The sequence below is a fragment of the Dendropsophus ebraccatus genome, chromosome 3 (genome assembly GCF_027789765.1).
Source record: "Dendropsophus ebraccatus isolate aDenEbr1 chromosome 3, aDenEbr1.pat, whole genome shotgun sequence".
Classification (NCBI taxonomy): domain Eukaryota; kingdom Metazoa; phylum Chordata; class Amphibia; order Anura; family Hylidae; genus Dendropsophus; species Dendropsophus ebraccatus.
In genome coordinates this window covers 177,036,108-177,055,061 of record NC_091456.1, presented here as the reverse complement: position 1 = coordinate 177,055,061, position 18,954 = coordinate 177,036,108, and the positions used below count along the sequence as shown (strand labels likewise).

Genomic DNA, 18,954 nt, shown 5'->3' with positions numbered 1-18,954 from the left:
TGTATATAGGGGGCAGTATTATAGTAGTTATATTCTTGTATATAGGAGGCAGTATTATAGTAGTTATATTATTGTACATAGGGGGCAGTATTATAGTAGTTATATTCTTGTATATAGGAGCAGTATTATAGTAGTTATATTCTTGTATATAGGGGCAGTATTATAGTAGTTATATTCTTGTATATAGGAGCAGTATTATAGTAGTTATATTCTTGTACATAGGAGCAGTATTATAGTAGTAATATTCTTGTATATAGGGCCAGTATTATAGTAGTTATATTCTTGTATATAGATGGCAGTATTATAGTAATTATATTCTTGTATATAGGGGCAGTATTATAGTAGTTATATTCTTGTATATAGGGAGCAGTATTATAGTAGTTATATTCTTGTATATAGGAGGCAGTATTATAGAAGTTATATTCCTGTGTATAGGAGCAGTATTATAGTAGTTATATTCTTGTATATAGGAAGCAGTATTATAGTAGTTATATTCTAGTATATAGGAGCAGTATAATAGTAGTTATATTCTTGTATATAGGGCCAGTATTATAGTAGTTATATTCTTGTATATAGATGGCAGTATTATAGTAATTATAGTGCAGTATGTGGGAGAAATTCAAGCACTCACCGTTGTTATCTTCCAAGTCTTTATTACGTAGAGATTATAGCAGGGAGGGGATGGTGGATCAGTGAAGGTGCAGGCGCATCACCTGGGATAGCTATTTCGGGACTCCTCCCTTCCTCTAGCCAGGTCAGATACGTCACACCCGGGGGAGTGTTTTATACACACAGTGAACAGTGAATTACATGTGAAGATAAAAGGTAACGTTGTAGTAGTGCAGACTAGCTCTATCTACCTTCACATTATAGTAATTATATTCTTGTATATAGGAGCAGTATTATAGTAGTTATATTCTTGTATATAGGAGCAGTATTATAGTAGTTATATTCTTGTATATAGGAGCAGTATTATAGTAGTTATATTCTTGTATATAGGGGGCAGTATTATACTGTAGTGGTTGTATTACTTTACATTGGATATTCACCTGTTCCTGATCTGCTGCAGGTGCAGACCAGCAAAGTACCAATGCTGGCCTTCTGCTAGTCTTCATATGTGTATTAGAGAATTCTCCATGGAGAATAAGCTTGCAACGTAATTGGTTAAACTACAAACAGCGGAACTGTGCTGAAAGACTAAATTCTCCGACAAAAGACAACAGGTTCTGCAAGATTAACTTTGTACACAGCGTAACGGCAGCCATTTATGAATGAATGGACCACGTGGAGGAAGCCGTGCGTCATCCGCTTCAGGTCCGGATTAACGCTCCGGGGCTACAAGCACAGGGCAATGGTGCAGAAAGATATGACGTGGGCAGATGGTGGCAAGGGAAGGCCAAGGTAATTATAATATATAAATTATTAATAAGGACAATCTGCCAAATTCTGGAAAAAAAACGTTCATGTAATTTTGGAACAGGAAAAAAGTAGGAATAGGAAATATACATCTTAAAAACCTCAAATTGTATTAAAAATGGGTTGAGTAAAATAAGAAAAACATGGCCTTTTCCTTTCAGAAACAGCGCCACCCCTGTCCCTAGGTTAAATGTGGTATTGCAAGTGTAATGGAGGGAGAATAAATTTAGGAGGAAGAGCAGTGTAGATAGTAGGAACACTGGTATTTACATAAGGGGCAGCTGGGAGTCTGACTGTCATTCACTGTAGTCCTGAGTTAAAGGCGGGGTGGGGGGTATATATATATATATATATATATATATATATATATATATATATATATATATATATAATGAACAGTAAATATAAGTCCTTTAGTTGAAAAAAAGGGGATTTTCTCCCCATAAAGTTGTTCCAATGCAGGATAGGAAATGTAAACCTAACACCCCCCTTTCCTATGTCTGGGCTTGTAGAACATAGAAGTGCTGAACTACTGATACCCATGATCGCATGCAAACGCTGCCATCTTGTGGTGACTTCTAATAATTTTAAGTCATTTAAACTATTTATACAAAAGCAGATATTACATGTCATGACATGTATATTGTTTTTGGATAGAAAACCCTGTACACAGACTAATATTACTCGCCATATATCAACCATACAGTGGTAAAAAAAAAAAAAAACTAAACAAAACAAAGAAACACAGCTTTCCCCGTGCTCTGCACACCATGTAAGCAATCACAGCACAGATTCTTCCAGTGTCTACAGGGGGCATCCTCTCTGGTCAGTCCTTCTTCCTTTTCTTCTCTATGTATCCCAAACCACCATTAAGACTTTACAGCCACATTTTGACTACAGCAGACATCTAAGGGTGCCCTTTTTGTTTGGCTTTTTTCATTACCAAAAAAAAAACAAAAAAACTTTTGTTCATGCATTTGCATTTTTCTGCCATTTTTTCTAGCATTTTTGACCTTTTGTGTGAATGATCTTTTTTGTGGGCTGATTTTTTTTTTTTTCCTTTGCCATCACGTGACCTAGCTGCTAGACCACTGAAGTCTATGGGAGAACAAATGCCACAGTTTGCTGAAAAACACCATACCCTCAGCATGCTGCGTTTTGGAATGAACTGCCACAGAGCCTCATGCATTTTGCAACTTTTTCCTTAGATACATTCAGTATGGCAGTGCTACATTTTAATAAATCAGTCCCAAGATATTGGGACAAAATATACACCGACCCTCATTGCACACATTAGACTCCTTAGTAAATATGTGTAAGGGAGATCATAAACTTCCACTGACCTCCAGTTAACATCTGTCCGCTGGCGTTTTTGCAAAAAAACTAACAAAAAAACGCCATTGGCGCTTTTATTGGCGTTTTTACAAAATTTTAAGGCAGTGCGAAGCCAGCCTAAGGCTTCTAACATTTGCAGCACTGTCCCCATTTCTGTTCTAAATATGAGATCTGCATGTTAGACTGCTATTATCCTCCTTGTTAAAGATCACAGTGAGTAGCACAGCATGCAGTAATACAGATACCTACTCCGCTATAGACTCCACCATCCAGCAGGTGGTGCTATTCATTACAGTGGCAAAATTCAAGCCACTTTCTGCTAATTCAAAGGGGTTATCCAGGCTTAGGAAAACATGGCCGCTTTCTTCCAGAAACAGACCCTCTCCTGTCCTCAGTTTGGGGGTGGGGTTTTGCAGCTCACTTCAAATCAAGTGAATGGAAATGAACTGCAATACCACACACAACCTGAGGACATGGGTGGTGCTCTTTTCCAAGCATGTAGCTGTGTTTTTAACTTGGCTAACCCCTTTAATGGAACTCCATGGGCACAGCAGACTATGCTACGGCCATACAGGGACACTACGGCTTGCAGCAATATACATGCCTACAACCTTTTACATTCCACCATGAAGCAAGCACATTAAACTACTACTCCTCCCCTTCTGTGCCTGCTGGGGGATGAGATGATAGGCAGTAGTCTTATTGTCCTATAGTGATGTAGCAGTGTCGGGTGTGTCTGGTGTCAGTGTCCTGGTTGCTGCACTGTAGGTTTTTACTTTAAAGCGTAACTGTCATTTCAGGGTAATTTTTCTGAAAACATTAAATATCAACAGTACAAGCGATTTTAAGAAACTCTGTAATAGGTTTTATGTACTAAAAGAGTTTCCTTCTGCACTGAAAAAGCAATCTCCCAGCCTCCCCCCTCACATCAGATGAAGCAGGATTTCTGTCTCCATTATGTGGCTATGGAGAGGGGAGGGGCTGTTAGGAGTGACTGAGTACGGAGCAGTCCTGCACAGCACAACACCCTGCAATCTTCTCTCAGTAAGTTCATAGATAAGCACTGACCTTTCTGACACCTGAATTTAGCGTTTTAGGTGCCCAGAGAGTCTTCAAACAGCTGACCTTCATGTCACCTCTTCCTGCTCCCTCATCTCCCTCAGCCCCTCCCCCCTTCATAGGCTTACGATGGAGAGAGCAGAGCCCGTCTTCACTGGCTTCTCTGTAATGAAGACGTGTTTGCCTGATAATGCACACAGATAAGAAGTCGGGGGGGGGGGGGGGGGGGGAGGCTGGGAGATTGCTTCTTGAGTACAGAAGGAGGCTTTTTTGGCTGATAAAACCTATTACAGAGTTTCTTAAAATCGCTTATACTACTGATTTCTGCAATCAAAAAAAATGTGACAGTTACCCTTTAAGTTTGTAGTCTGCTTGTTGTTAGCAAAGCATCAGTTGTTAACAACCTGTGCAAAAAACGCATGTAGCTTCATGCTTCAAAAATACGCAACTGCGTATTTTAACACAGAACAATTGTATAAAGCCAACCTGCGTTTTGCCTTCTTATTTTTAAGACTGATTCATGCAGCAAATACGTCAAGTGGGTTTGTACCCTAATGCTGCGTTTACACGGAACGATTATCATGCGAATTTGCACAATAACGATCAAACGACGAACGAGAAATCGTTCATTTTGATCTTACAACATGTTCTAAAATAGTCGTTCGTCGTTCACTAAAAAATATTGTTCCGTGTAAACGGTCGTTCACCAATTTTTCCAATGTGCGAGATAGGCTTAAACGATCGCAAAACGAATTTTCCGTACGATATAATGTACCGTCTAAACGCTGATCATTATGAAAAAAAAAATGTTACTCCCAACATCGTTAATCGTACGATCGGGCCAATTATAGTTTCGTGTAAATGCAGCATTATAGTAAGATTTGTTTTGTCTCCCATAGCAACCAATCACAGCTCAGCTTTAATTTCTCGGCTTGCTCTGGTAAAATGAAAGCAGAACTGTGATTGGTTGCTATGGGCAACAGAGAGAATAGGACTATAAGAGACAGTGTAATATATCTGCCCCTCAGTATTAAATGGAACCAATTGGCACGACTGTATAGTATAGATCTACTGTGCGCTCACGGCGTATACCAGCTGCAGCAGTAGCAGAGAGTGGCCAGTTAGTGGCCTTTCTACCTGTCAATCATCGCGCCATCAGGCAGAGAGCCGTGACTAGTCACAGGCAGCTCCTGCCCAGATGACTAGTTGCTTCCTGTCACCTAGGGAAAGGCAACCTCCAGCTATTGTAAAACTACAATTCCCATCATTCCAGAACAGCGGATGCAAGCTTTAGTGGTCCAAACACAATGGGAATTGTAGTTTTGCAACAGTTGGAGGTTCCCTTCCCCAGTATAACTCCAACACATGGCACACATATCATATATACACAAACATATAACAACCAACAATTATTTAGTCCATGCCAAATAATCAAGTCTAGTTTACCTTTAAATTGTATTTTATTCTATTGTACTTCAGGAAGGCACTGGATGAGTGGAGAAGCCCTTAGTTACTGTGCATCTGTATTTCTTCATATTCCTGATATTACAAGACCCGTCTATATACACCTAAAACAAGGTTCTCATCTTAGCTCTGCAGCTGATGCAAAAACTACAACTCTCAGCATGCCCTGGAAGCTAGAGGCAGCGGATTTACAACAAATGAGCGCCACCTGGTGGAGACCTGAAAACTACAACAATTAAATTTGACTACATTTAAAAAATAATATCAGGACATCAAGTATAAGACAGATGGCGGGAATCGGACTCTAAACGTCTCTATAGTATATTGGGTCTAAAAGGGGTTGGATGGCCCTCTGTCTTTTCTTGAAGCTGTGGGGAGTATGAAGAGAAGAAGCTGAAGCTGCTGAAAGCCGCAATGTGTATGCCTCTTAGTGATGAATAACCCCCCCCCCTCCCGACCTGTACTTCTCTATTGGCTCTGCCATGATAGAGAAAGATGTCAAAATGTTTGCAATGGCCAAAGTTTCAGCTGTCCAGGCACGATGGGAATTGTAGTTTTTGCAACAGCTGGAGGGCGGTGAGTCTGACACTTGTGCAGTGTAGATCAATGGGTTCTGCATTTCCCTTTAGAGACAGCGACACCTAGAGTTACAAAATGAGAATACACACAAGGTGATAATCCTAGTAAATTACAGCTCTGCATATGTGTTCTGTATTACTAAGTGCAGGGTGACAGTCTCTAGTATTTTGTATTTATGAATAGGAGAAGGGAGCTGACGGTCTTGTCCTATAGGATCCTAGGACCAGGTACATCAGGGTTGTGTTACTGTATGACAGTTCACAGATTGGTAAGAACATTCACATTGTTCATGGCGGTCAGCGATGCAGATAGGAGAAGTTACGCAACATTCTCTAGGACCACAGCGATACCCTGACCTCCACCGATACAGGCCGAGCCCACGACGTATTTACCACCACGACGTCTGAAAATTGGGGGAAAACAAAAAAACACAGATTTTATATAATATATATATATATATATATATATATATATATATATATATATATATATATATATATAAATAGCATAAGGTGGACGCAGCACTCCAGAAATCTTTATGTGGTTGGTGCCTGCAGTAAATACCCTTGCGGACCACGGGTATAAGAGTATATAAACCAGCAAAATTACCGCAGCACTCCGTAGGTAAATTTTCAAACTGTGAAGTTTATTGCTTCCACAAGTGCATTTAGCTATTAGCTAAATGCACTTGTGGAAGCAATAAACTTCACAGTTTGAAAATTTACCTACGGAGTGCTGCGGTAATTTTGCTGGTTTATATATATATATATATAGTCGATTGAGGTGGCACTCTGGTATAAGTGAAGAAAAAGTAGTTTTTATTCACCCATTAATAAGCAACGTTTCAATCTCTCCTTGAGATCTTTTTCAAGCAACAACATCAGAGTGACAATACTCGGTATTTAACATAGAAACCCCTCCCATTGCAGATCCCATCATTAGTGACATCATCTTCATTATCATATGTAAACAATATATATAACAGTGTAAAGTAATGTATCCAAACAATGTGAAACATCAATTCTTGTATATACAGCGTGAACAAAGTGTCATGTGGGTAACCGATCCTCTCGATCTGTACAACTAAGTCCATAAAGTAAATGTAATAAGTCCATAGTATGATCCAATCAGTATTCGGTTAGTGGAGAAGGCCGTCACTCACCCCATCAATTAGCAATCAGCTGTTCACTCCACAGTAGGTTCATAGCGTCTGTGTTTGGTAAACTCTGAACCACGCATGCGTGGAGTAAGCGCAATGTCCACCGGGAGGTCCGGATCGCGTCATCAAATTCCATCGGCAACGGAGATCCGCACATGCGCACACTTGGTCTCCGTTGCCGATGGAATTTGATGACGCAATCCAGACCTCAGAGCCTACATAGTGCCGTCTAGCAACCTTTTGTTTGTCTATATATATTATATATATATATAATTTATTTTTTTTTTATTATTAGTGTGTGTCATCAGATAAAACATACCTGAGCTCATGAGTCAGATGAGCCAGGATCCGGGATCCAGAGGCGGCCAGGGGGTGTCCCAGGGCTATGGCTCCACCATTGACATTGCTCTTCTCGCGGTCCAGGCCTAAGACTTTCTCCACCGATAAGTACTGGGCAGCAAAAGCCTCGTTCACCTGTTAACGGAAAGTTTCCTGAATTATAACACTGCCGGATCCACTCCAAGTCCATAAAGGCATTATTGGAGTGGACTGATAGTACATGTGGTATAAGCAGCCACTCTCACACCGGTAAAACACATGTCGATTTTGTTATCGAATACCAAATGATCGGACTCAGGCATGCTCCAGTTGTGCTCATCTCTGTCAGACACAACTAGTTACAAGAGTGGATCTGTCCCCAGGAGAAAGCCAAGTTCTTCTAACCTAATACAATCCTGTCATTTAGGATAGGAGATAACTAGCTGATCACTGGGGTCAGATAGGGTCAATAGATCCCTGAAAGAATGGAGAGACAGGACACATATTCGACCTCTGCTCTATCCATTCTCTAAGAGATTTAGAAACATTAATAGCCTCTGTGCTCCATAATGTTCCCATAAAGATTGAATTGAGAAGTGAATGAACATGGATGATGTCACTCACAATGTCACTCACAATAAGCTGGTTTTTCACTATTCCATGGATAGGCAGTAACTTTTAATCTTGGTATAACCCCTTGAAACATTTGGTTACAGACTGGTAGACATGAATCTGTTCTTACCTCCACCAAATCCATGTCCTTCACGGTCAGACCCGCCTTCTTCAGAGCTTCAGTAATGGCCGGGACAGGACCTAGATAAATTATATAATAGATAAAGATATGATATATACAGGATAAGAAGCTATTGTAGAGGTCGGGTAAAGGGACATATCGGCCACTTGTACCATGGGTTCTATAGATAGATAGAGATAATATATATATATATATAATATATATATATATATACTCACCGGCCACTTTATTAGGTACACCTGTCCAACTGCACGTTACCACTTAATTTCTAATCAGCCAATCACATGGCGGCAACCCAATGCATTTAGGGCCCTTTTACACGGAAAGATTATCTGACAGATTATCTGCCAAAGATTTGAAGCCAAAGCCAGGAATGGATTATAAACAGAGATCAGGTAATAAAGGAAAGCCTGAGATTTCTCCTCTTTTGAAATCCACTCCTGGTTTTGGCTTCAAATCTTTGACAGATAATCTGTCAGATAATCTTTCCGTGTAAAAGGGCCCTTAGGCATGTAGACATGGTCAAGACAATCTCCTGCAGTTCAAACCGAGCATCAGTATGGGGAAGAAAGGTGATTTGAGGGCCTTTGAACGTGGCATGGTTGTTGGTGCCAGAAGGGCTGGTCTGAGTATTTCAGAAACTGCTGATCTACTGGGATTTTCACGCACAACCATCTCTAGGGTTTATAGAGAATGGTCCGAAAAAGAAAAAACATCCAGTGAGCGGCAGTTCTGTGGGCGGAAATGCCTTGTTGATGCCAGAGGTCAGAGGAGAATGGGCAGACTAGTTCGAGCTGATAGAAAGGCAACAGTGACTCAAATAGCCAACCGTTACAACCAAGGTAGGCAGAAGAGCATCTCTAAACGCACAGTACATGGAACTTTGAGGCAGATGGGCTACAGCAGCAGAAGACCACACCGGGTGCCACTCCTTTCAGCTAAGAACAGGAAACTGAGGCTACAATTTGCACAAGCTCATCGAAATTGGACAATAGAAGATTGGAAAAACGTTGCCTGGTCTGATAAGTCTCGATTTCTGCTGCGACATTCGGATGGTAGGGTCAGAATTTGGCGTCAACAACATGAAAGCATGGATCCATCCTGCCTTGTATCAACGGTTCAGGCTGGTGGTGGTGGTGTCATGGTGTGGGGAATATTTTCTTGGCACTCTTTGGGCCACTTGGTACCAATTGAGCATCGTTGCAACGCCACAGCCTACCTGAGTATTGTTGCTGACCATGTCCATCCCTTTATGACCACAATGTACCCAACATCTGATGGCTACTTTCAGCAGGATAATGCGCCATGTCATAAAGCTAGAATCATCTCAGACTGGTTTCTTGAAGATGACAATGAGGTCACTGTACTCCAATGGCCTCCACAGTCACCAGATCTCAATCCAATAGAGCATCTTTGGGATGTGGTGGAACGGGAGATTCGCATCATGGATGTGCAGCCGACAAATCTGAGGCAACTGTGTGATGCCATCATGTCAATATGGACCAAAATCTCTGAGGAAGCTTCCAGCACCTTGTTGTATCTATGCCACGAAGAAGTGAGGCAGTTCTGAAGGCAAAAGGGGGTCCAACTAGTTACTAGCATGGTGTACCTAATAAAGTGGCCGGTGAGTGTATATATACACACAGATATGGGATGATAGATTGACATGAGATAGATAGAATATGGTATATACAGCAGTAATGTCACGATACCAGAATTTTGAGTTCGATACCGATACCAGCTTTCTTATTTGGATACTCGATACCAGTTCGAAACCTTAAAAAAAATACAAATATAATGCTGGGAGTTGTAGTGCACAATGAGGTATGCTGGGAGTTGTTGTATTGGGAGGCTACTGCGGCAGAACTGCAACTCCAAACATACCTCCTTAAGCACTACAACTCCCAGCATATTTCCTTGTGCACAAGGAGGTATGCTGGGGGTTGTAGTGCAAAAGAAGGAATATGGGGAGTTGTAGTGCACAAGGAGGTATGTTGGGAGTTGTAGTCCACAAGAAGGTATGCTGGGGGTTGTAGTAGTGCCCAACGAGGTATGCTGGGAGTTGCAGTGGTGCAGCAGCAGCCATCCAATATAACAACAACTCTCAGCAGCAGGGTTCTTGAGACTTGTAGTCCTGACATCACCACACTGTGCACGTTGCCATGGCTGCAGCCACACGGAATGACAGCACCCTCCTCTCCCGGCAGGCCATGCAGCCACTGTCTAAAGTTTAGTATTTATCGGCCGCTCTCCTCTTTCTCCTCCTCCCAGAGTAGCAGCGCCCAATGTGTACAGCGCCCAGCACACTGACAGCTCCCTGCACCCGCAATCAGCACCCTCCTCTCCTGACATCCTCTGTGCTACTGTGACCTCCCCTATAAGATCAGTACAATCCTCTCCTGACATCCTCTGTGCTGCTGTTACTTCCCCTATAAGATCAGCACACTCCTTTCCTGACATCCTCTGTGCTGCTGAGACCCCGTGACCTCCCCTATAATGTCAGAACCCTCCACTTCTGACATTCTCTGTGCTGCTGGGACCCTGTGAACTCTCCTATAAGATCAGAACCCTCCTCTCCTGACACCCTCTGTGCTGCTGTGACCTCTCCTATAAGATCAGCAAGCTCCTCTCCTGACATCCTCTGTGCTGCTGGGACACTGCGACTTCCCCTATAAGATCAGCACCCTCCTCCCCTGATATCCTCTGTGCTGCTGGGACTTCTCCTATAAGATCAGCACACTCCTTTCCTGACATCCTCTGTGCTGCTTGGACCTCTCCTATAAGATCAGCACACTCCTTTCCTGACATCCTCTGTGCTGCTTGGACCTCTCCTATAAGATCAGCACACTCCTCTCCTGACATCTTCTGTGCTGCTGTGACCTCTCCAATAAGATCAGCACCCTCCTTTCCTGACATCCTCTGTGCTGCTGTGACCTCTCCAATAAGATCAGCACCATCCTTTCCTGACATCCTCTGTGCTGCTGGGACCCTGTGACCTCCACTTTAAGATTAGAACCCTCCTCTCCTGACATCCTCTGCACTGCTGTGACCTATCCTATAAGATCAGCACCCTCCTCTCCTGACATGCTCTGCACTGCTGTGACCTCCCCTATAAGATCAGCACCCTCCTCCCCTGACATCCTCTCTGCTGCTGTTACCTGTGACCTCCCGGATAAGATCATCACACTCCTCTCCTGGCGTCCTCTGTGCTGCTGGGACCACCCCTATAAGATCAGCACCCTCCTCTATTGACATCCTCTGTGCTGCTGGGACCCTATGACCTCTCCTATAGGATCAGAACCCTCCTCTCCAGCCATGCTCTGTGCTGCTGTGACCCTGTGACCTCCCCTATAAGATCAGTACCCTCCTCTCCTGACATCCTCTGTGCTGCTGTGACCTCTCCTATAAGATCAGCACCCTCCTCTCCTAACATACTCTGTGCTCCTGTGACCTCCTCTATATGATGAGCACCCTCCTCTCCTGACATCATCTGTGCTGCTGGGACCCTGGGACCTCCCCAATAAGATTAGCACCCTCCTTTCCTGACATCCTCTGTGCTACTGGGACCTCCCCTATAAGATCAGCACCCTCCTCTCCCGACATCCTCTGTACTGCTGGGAACTCCCCTATAAGATCAGCCCACTTCTCTCCTGACATCCTCTGTGCTGCTGGGACCCTGTGATTTCTCCTTTAAGATCAGAAGAAGCAAAGAAAGGTATATGCCATATAGTAAGTAAGCACACCACAAGTCATAAAGTAAACTCAAAAATAACAGTACTTTATTCCACAGGTACAAAAAAGAGATATAAATAATACTTATAGATCCAAAAAGATTAAAAACACTTAAAAAGCACACCAAACATGGAGACACCACGTAAGGTGTCATCCACCTTGACACCCCGTACAAGGATTATAATGTGTCCTGTTCAAAATAAAGAAGGTAAATAACCCTTCAAAAGTGAAAAAATATATATATTGCCATAAAAAATAGAATATCAAAACTAATACAAGCAACAATAAGATGAATAGGCAGATAATACAGTGATACCCAAACAATAGATAGTTACCACCTAACCAAGAAATGAACAGTGACACAACGGGGTGTCAATAGGAAGAGCCCCACGCGTTCCGTCCGCACTACCGGACTTCCTCAGGGGTAATGATACATAACAAGGGATCTATATTTATATGGTAATTCATCAAAGCTAAATCTGAACACAATAAGTTTAATCAGTACCTGTGTGAGTGATTGGCTCCATGTACCCTAGCTCCAAGATGGCGCCACCGGCGTCCCTAGTATCAGTAGTACGCATGTCCAAAATGCACTGTGCGTCATACGGTCACATGATAGCAGTATACCACATGACCGCAAGTAACCCTACGTCATACGGTCACATGATCACGATACATCACATGACCGCATGTATTCACCGCTGAATAGAAAATAAGGAAAATATATATAATAACTCAACAGAAGTAGATCTACTTGTAGCGGTCATGTGTACAATGTATAACTGATAGCCATAAGCAGTTATATAAACCAATACATCGCAATGCGCATGCGTGGCCATAGTTAAAATAATCAAGGAGTATATGCAAACACCATACTGTGCTACAAATATAATATATCGTGCAACCCCCAAATGAACAGTGCAAGGAAGAGCAAATTGGTGATATATGTATAATAAGGAATACCTGAATGCCTAATCAAAAAAAATTTTGAACTATAATAAACATGCAAGCGCAAAAAATGCTGCCAATAATTAATAAGATGTCCCCAACATGATTATCAAAAACCATATATACCAAAAATAATTATAATAAGTCCCATAAAAACTGGAGACCCATATAAATCATATATATATATATATATATATATATATATATATATATATATATATATATATCATTGCATATGTGCAGAAAAATAATATTATAAGGAAAGTACCTAAATACATAATCATAAATAATGAAACATGTGCAAACATATACACATATACACACACACATATACATATACCAACACATAAATATGCACGTGCACAACCCCTTCATAGATTAAAAATACAACATTATAATAAATACGCATGCGCCAAAGATATTGCCAATGATTAGTAAGATGTCCACAACATGATTTGTCAAAAACCATATATACCGGGATAATTGTAATAAGTCCCATAAAAATACCAAAAAATAAAAGAACACTAAACACGCCCCCCAAATGAACAGTGCAAGGGAAAAACAAATTGGTGATATATGTATAGTAAGGAATACCTGAATGCTTAATCATAAATAATGAACTATAATAAACATGCAAGCGCAAAAGATGCTGTCAATGATTAATAAGATGTCCCCAACATGATTTTCGAAAACCATATATACCAAAAATAATTATAATAAGTCCCATAAAAACTGGAGACCCATATAATAAAAAAAATTTCCAATATTGGCAATATATATATCATTGCACATGTGCAGAAAAATAATATTATAAGGAAAGTACATAAATACATAATCATAAATAATGAAACATGTACAAACATATACACATATACACACACACATACATACCAACACATAAATATGCACGTGCACAACCCCTTCATAGATTAAAAAAAATTTTTTTTCACCATTATAATAGATACGCATGCGCCAAAGATATAACCAATGATTAGTGAGATGTCCGCAACATGATTATCAAAGACCATATATACCAAGATAATTGTAATAAGTCCCATAAAAGTACTAAAGAGTATAAGAACACTAGACACACAAACTCAGAGCCCGGCACAAGGAGCCAATCCGCATGATGTGCCGAAAAAATAATAAATCGGCACAAAAGTAGTCTGAATAATAAATTAGTAATGACAAAGGAGAACATATATATTTACAAAAACAAAAAAGAAATGTACAAATATATAAAGGTGTAAGCAGTCACAGTCAAACGGCAATGGAAAAGGGACGCCAGCGGCGTATCATTGCCACACAGATATGTCCAATAAGCAGATATATACAATTCTTCAGAAAAAATCCATTCCAATGTAAAAAGGTCTCTTTGTAGATTTAGAGAGGAGGGCCCAATGTTGCAGTCCTTCAGAGAAAATCCATTCCAATGTAAAAGATCTCTTTATAGATGTAGAGAGGAGGGCCCAATGTTGCAGTCCTGATGAAATGACAGATGACCGTATCCCAATACAGACAATAAAGACTCCAACTGCAATGAGGCATAAGAAGTCCTATGGAGGTGGCAGATCTCACACAAAAGGGATGGAGGAGATGTGGTAAACAGAGGTCAATGGGTCTTGTAGATAGGGGCAGGGAAAGTTTAATACACAAAAAAGTATATATATGACGGCCAATGATACAGTGTATCTAAAAGAAAAACGTGCAAAGATGATAATTATTAGTTTTAAGTAGGATAAGAGGAAAAAAAAAAAAAAAAAAAAAAAAAGGGGGAAGTGTATAAGTGTAAATAAGTAAGGAGTGTATAATGTAGGCATAGTATGGGTGTAAGAATGATATGAATGTGTGATTATGAAGGAAAAGGATATGTGAGTATATGTGTAAGTACATGTAGTGAAGCAAACAAACAAACAAAAATATATAGTGCAAAAGCCCGTAAAGTACCAGCGGCAAACATATATTGACATAAAAAGAAAAGAATATATATATATATATATATATATAAAAATATATTAAAAAATAAAGAAAAATATAAATATGGAAATTAAAATAAGAAAATCAGAAATGAAAAACATAAAAAATATAAACTATTGAAGAAGAATTATTACTTGTAAAAGCCAGTATATAGCAACTCTTCATTCAAACCCCTAGGTTCCAAACAGCCCAGCTCATAAATCCATCTAGACTCTGCTCTTAGTAATTTTTTAACCACATCGCCTCCCCTTATACCAGTTCTAATCCTCTCCAAACCCACCACCTCCAAATGGTCATACTTACCACCATGATATTCCTTAAAGTGTGCTGCTACCGAGGTCAAATCCAATGTGGTATGGACCGTACTCATGGCTCGCCTAATATTGAACAGATGCTGTTGTGTCCTTTTGCGCAACTCCTGCGTGGTCTGTCCTACATATATTTGATGGCAAGGACAAATGAGAGCGTAAATTACATTTCTGCTGCGGCAATTAATGAAGCTTCTTATTGGGAATCTCTTACCATCAAGAAGGTTAATGAAAGTTTTTGTCGGGGTCATATGTCGGCATATATTACAACTGCCGCAGGCAAACGATCCATGTTGTTTCACTCCTCTATTCAACGGAACCGTTGGAGTAGAAAAATGACTTTCTGTGAGAATGTCTTTAAGATTCCGAGCCCGGCGTGCAGTGAGTGATGGTTTAGTAGTGACGTACGAGGAGAGTCGGGAGTCTGTTAGTAGAATGTTCCAGTTCTTTTTCATGATGTTATACACATCTTGCCATTGGTTGTTAAAATTAGTAACCAGCCTTACTTTGCCATCGTTATGACGTATCCTGGGGGTGAGAAGTTGGTTTCTCTCCGCATGCTTTGCCCGTTGGAAGGCTTGAGAGATTGTCTTACGTGGATAGCCTCTCGCCCTAAACCTACGAGTGAGATCACCAGCCTCCTTCTTGAAATCCAAGTCCAGGCTACAATTTCGTCTCACACGATAGAATTGGCCTACTGGTATACCCCGTTTCAGGTGGTCAGGATGAAAACTATGAAAATGTAAAAGGCTGTTTGTTGCAGTCTTTTTCCTGAAGAGGGTAGTGTGAATTTTCCCATCAATCAACCGTAACTTTAGATCCAAGAACTCCGCTGATTCCTGTGAGATATGTGAGGTAAGAGTGATGTTAAAATTATTGGAATTCAACATTCCCAAAAACATCTCACATTCTTCTTTGGTGCCTGTCCATAACATCATGATGTCATCAATAAAACGACACCATTTCAGCACATAACGCTGAAACCGCTCAAGGGGGTATACGTGTGCCCCCTCCCACCACCCCATAAAGAGGTTGGCGTAGGAGGGGGCACAACGCGCCCCCATCGCGGTCCCAGACATCTGCCTGTAAAATGTGCCATTAAAAATAAAATAATTCTGATTTAGCACGAAGTTCAAGAGATCCAATAGAAAGGTATTATGTTCCACATTATCATCATCCTCAGAAAGAAAGTACGCCACAGCTCTTACCCCCAATCCATGCTCTATATTAGTATAGAGGGACTCGACATCCAAAGTCACCAGTAGGGTCCCCTCTGGTACTTCAAAGTCCTCAAGTTGTTCTATTAGATGCATAGAGTCGCGTGTGTAAGATGGTAGACGTAGCACATGTGGCTGCAAAAAGAAGTCAAGATAAGTAGAGATGCCTTCACACAAGCCCCCAATGCCCGAAACAATGGGCCTCCCCGGTGGTTCTAGGGTGGACTTGTGTACCTTTGGTAGGAGGTAAAAAGTTGGAATCACAGGTTTGTCAACAACCAAATATTTATGTTCCCTTTTGGTAATGACGTGGGTCTGGAGTGCATGGTCCAAAAGACGATCCAATTTTTTCTTGAATACCATTGTTGGGTCTGATGGTAAAGGAGAATAATAAATTCTATTACCCAATTGCCTACCAGCCTCCTTAAGATATAGTTCTATAGGCCACAAAACTATATTGCCCCCCTTATCAGCTTCCTTGATGATAAAGTTGGTATTGTCTTTAAGGGTCCGGATGGCCTTCCTTTCTTGCCTAGTGAGGTTTTCACATTTATTGGGGTCTAATTTCAAAGTGTGAATATCCCTCAGGACAGTTTCAAAAAAGATCTGTATACACGGGAATAATCTGAAAGAGGGGGTAGCCTGAGAGGGTAGTCGAAGAGTAAATTTTCTCCTACCTGTATGTTCTTCATTTTCCTGTAATAAATCCAATAGGTCCCGAAAGACCATCCGTTCATCTTCAGGTAGGAGTTCAGTTGTAGAAGGCACATCATACATCAGCTTAAAGGACAATTGCCTGCAAAAAAGATAAAGGTCTTTAATCAATGTGAATTTATCAAGTCGTTGCATAGGGGCAAAGCTGAGGCCTCTTTTTAATACTGACTGCTCAATATCTGTGAGAGGATAGGTAGATAAATTAATGATATTCAGTTCCAAATCAGAGGTGTCCTCAACTCCTTGTCCCGATTCCTCCTCTACATGCGTCTCCTGCTGTAATTGCGGACCGGAGACTTGTCCCTGTGTTTGGGGCTGCGTTTGCGGTAATTTTTTTGAGGATTTGCCTTTGCCCCTCCGGACCCTCCTTCTGTGTCGCTGTTGTCGGTTGATAAAAAATCACTCGATTGTGTTTCCATGTCACTCGTGACTTTGTGGGGGGATTTTGTTTTGACCATACCCCGCATATTGCCTACATGTTTCCATTTAAACGCACTGCCAGCATCAAAGTCTTTCTTGTCCCTTTGAAATTTCTGTTTCTTGCCAGCCATAATTTCTTTTTCATAACCATCCAAGGTCTCCTTCAATTTAACCCGAAAGGGTTGTACCACGGAAGCTGAATCAAAATCTGCCAACCGTGTCTCACATTTACAAATATCTGCTTTAATTTTTACCAACAGCTGTTGGTCATGTTCAATCAGCATATTAATGATGATAGAAGAACATCGCAAAAGACCCTTCTCCCATTTACTCTTGAATCCACTATCCACTTCCCAGGCGGGGAATATTTTCACCCGTAAACCCCTGGGTACCACCTCCGTTCTGACATATTCTTCCAAACTTTTCAGATTCCACCATGTTTTAATGTAAGATTTATGTAAATTAGTCAATTCATCCGAAACAGCCTTAAAACCCGTCACAACCGGATTCACATCCACGGAATTAAATACATTGCCAATTTGGCTACTCCATAGCGCCTCCCTCGCCTCCAAATCCAACGCCATCTACAACTATGACTACACACAAATCAGAAAAGTATACAACAAATAATAATATATAACGGCGTGCTATGCCACCAGAAAAGTCAGTCCTAAAATCACCAAAAGAAATCGGTAGGACTACTAAACAATCTAATCAAGAAAACAACAAATGGGGGGCATGCACAGCCAAAACAATTAATAAGGTTGGGTGCTAACAATAGGCATATAGAAAACCTATATACCAGAAGAAGCAAAGAAAGGTATATGCCATATAGTAAGTAAGCACACCACAAGTCATAAAGTAAACTCAAAAATAACAGTACTTTATTCCACAGGTACAAAAAAGAGATATAAATAATACTTATAGATCCAAAAAGATTAAAAACACTTAAAAAGCACACCAAACATGGAGACACCACGTAAGGTGTCATCCACCTTGACACCCCGTACAAGGATTATAATGTGTCCTGTTCAAAATAAAGAAGGTAAATAACCCTTCAAAAGTGAAAAAATATATATATTGCCATAAAAAATAGAATATCAAAACTAATACAAGCAACAATAAGATGAATAGGCAGATAATACAGTGATACCCAAACAATAGATAGTTACCACCTAACCAAGAAATGAACAGTGACACAACGGGGTGTCAATAGGAAGAGCCCCACGCGTTCCGTCCGCACTACCGGACTTCTTTAAGATCAGCACGCTCCTCTCCTGACATTCTCTGTGCTGCTGTGACCTCTCCTATAAGATCAACACCCTCCTCTCCTAACATTCTCTGTGCTGCTGGGACTCTGTAACCTCCCCTATAAGAACAGCACCCTCTACTCCTGACATCCTCTGTGCTGCGGGGACCTTCCCAATAGGACGAGCACCCTCCTCTCCTGACATCCTCTGTGCTGCTGTGACCTTTCCTATAAGATCAGCACCCTCCTCTCCTGACATTCTCTGTGTTGCTGTGACCTCCCCTATAAGATCAGCACCTTCCTCT

General features: G+C 41.0%; 1 protein-coding gene across 2 annotated transcripts in view; it reads right to left on the bottom strand.

Moving 5' to 3' along the window:
- Positions 1-18,954, bottom strand: part of LOC138787501 (3-ketoacyl-CoA thiolase, mitochondrial-like) — a 37,319-nt gene that overhangs the window by 10,868 nt on the left and 7,497 nt on the right. Inside the window, exons 2-4 of one of the 2 annotated variants that reach the window (XM_069964825.1) lie at positions 8,073-8,143; positions 7,332-7,486; positions 5,252-6,256 (exon numbers count right to left, since the gene is read on the bottom strand). In XM_069964825.1, the coding sequence (XP_069820926.1) occupies positions 6,172-6,256; positions 7,332-7,486; positions 8,073-8,087 (255 nt within the window). In that variant the 5' untranslated portion in view covers positions 8,088-8,143 and the 3' untranslated portion in view covers positions 5,252-6,171. Of the gene's footprint in view, positions 1-5,251; positions 6,257-7,331; positions 7,487-8,072; positions 8,144-18,954 lie in introns of those variants that run through there. The other variant, XM_069964826.1, reaches the window with a different exon arrangement.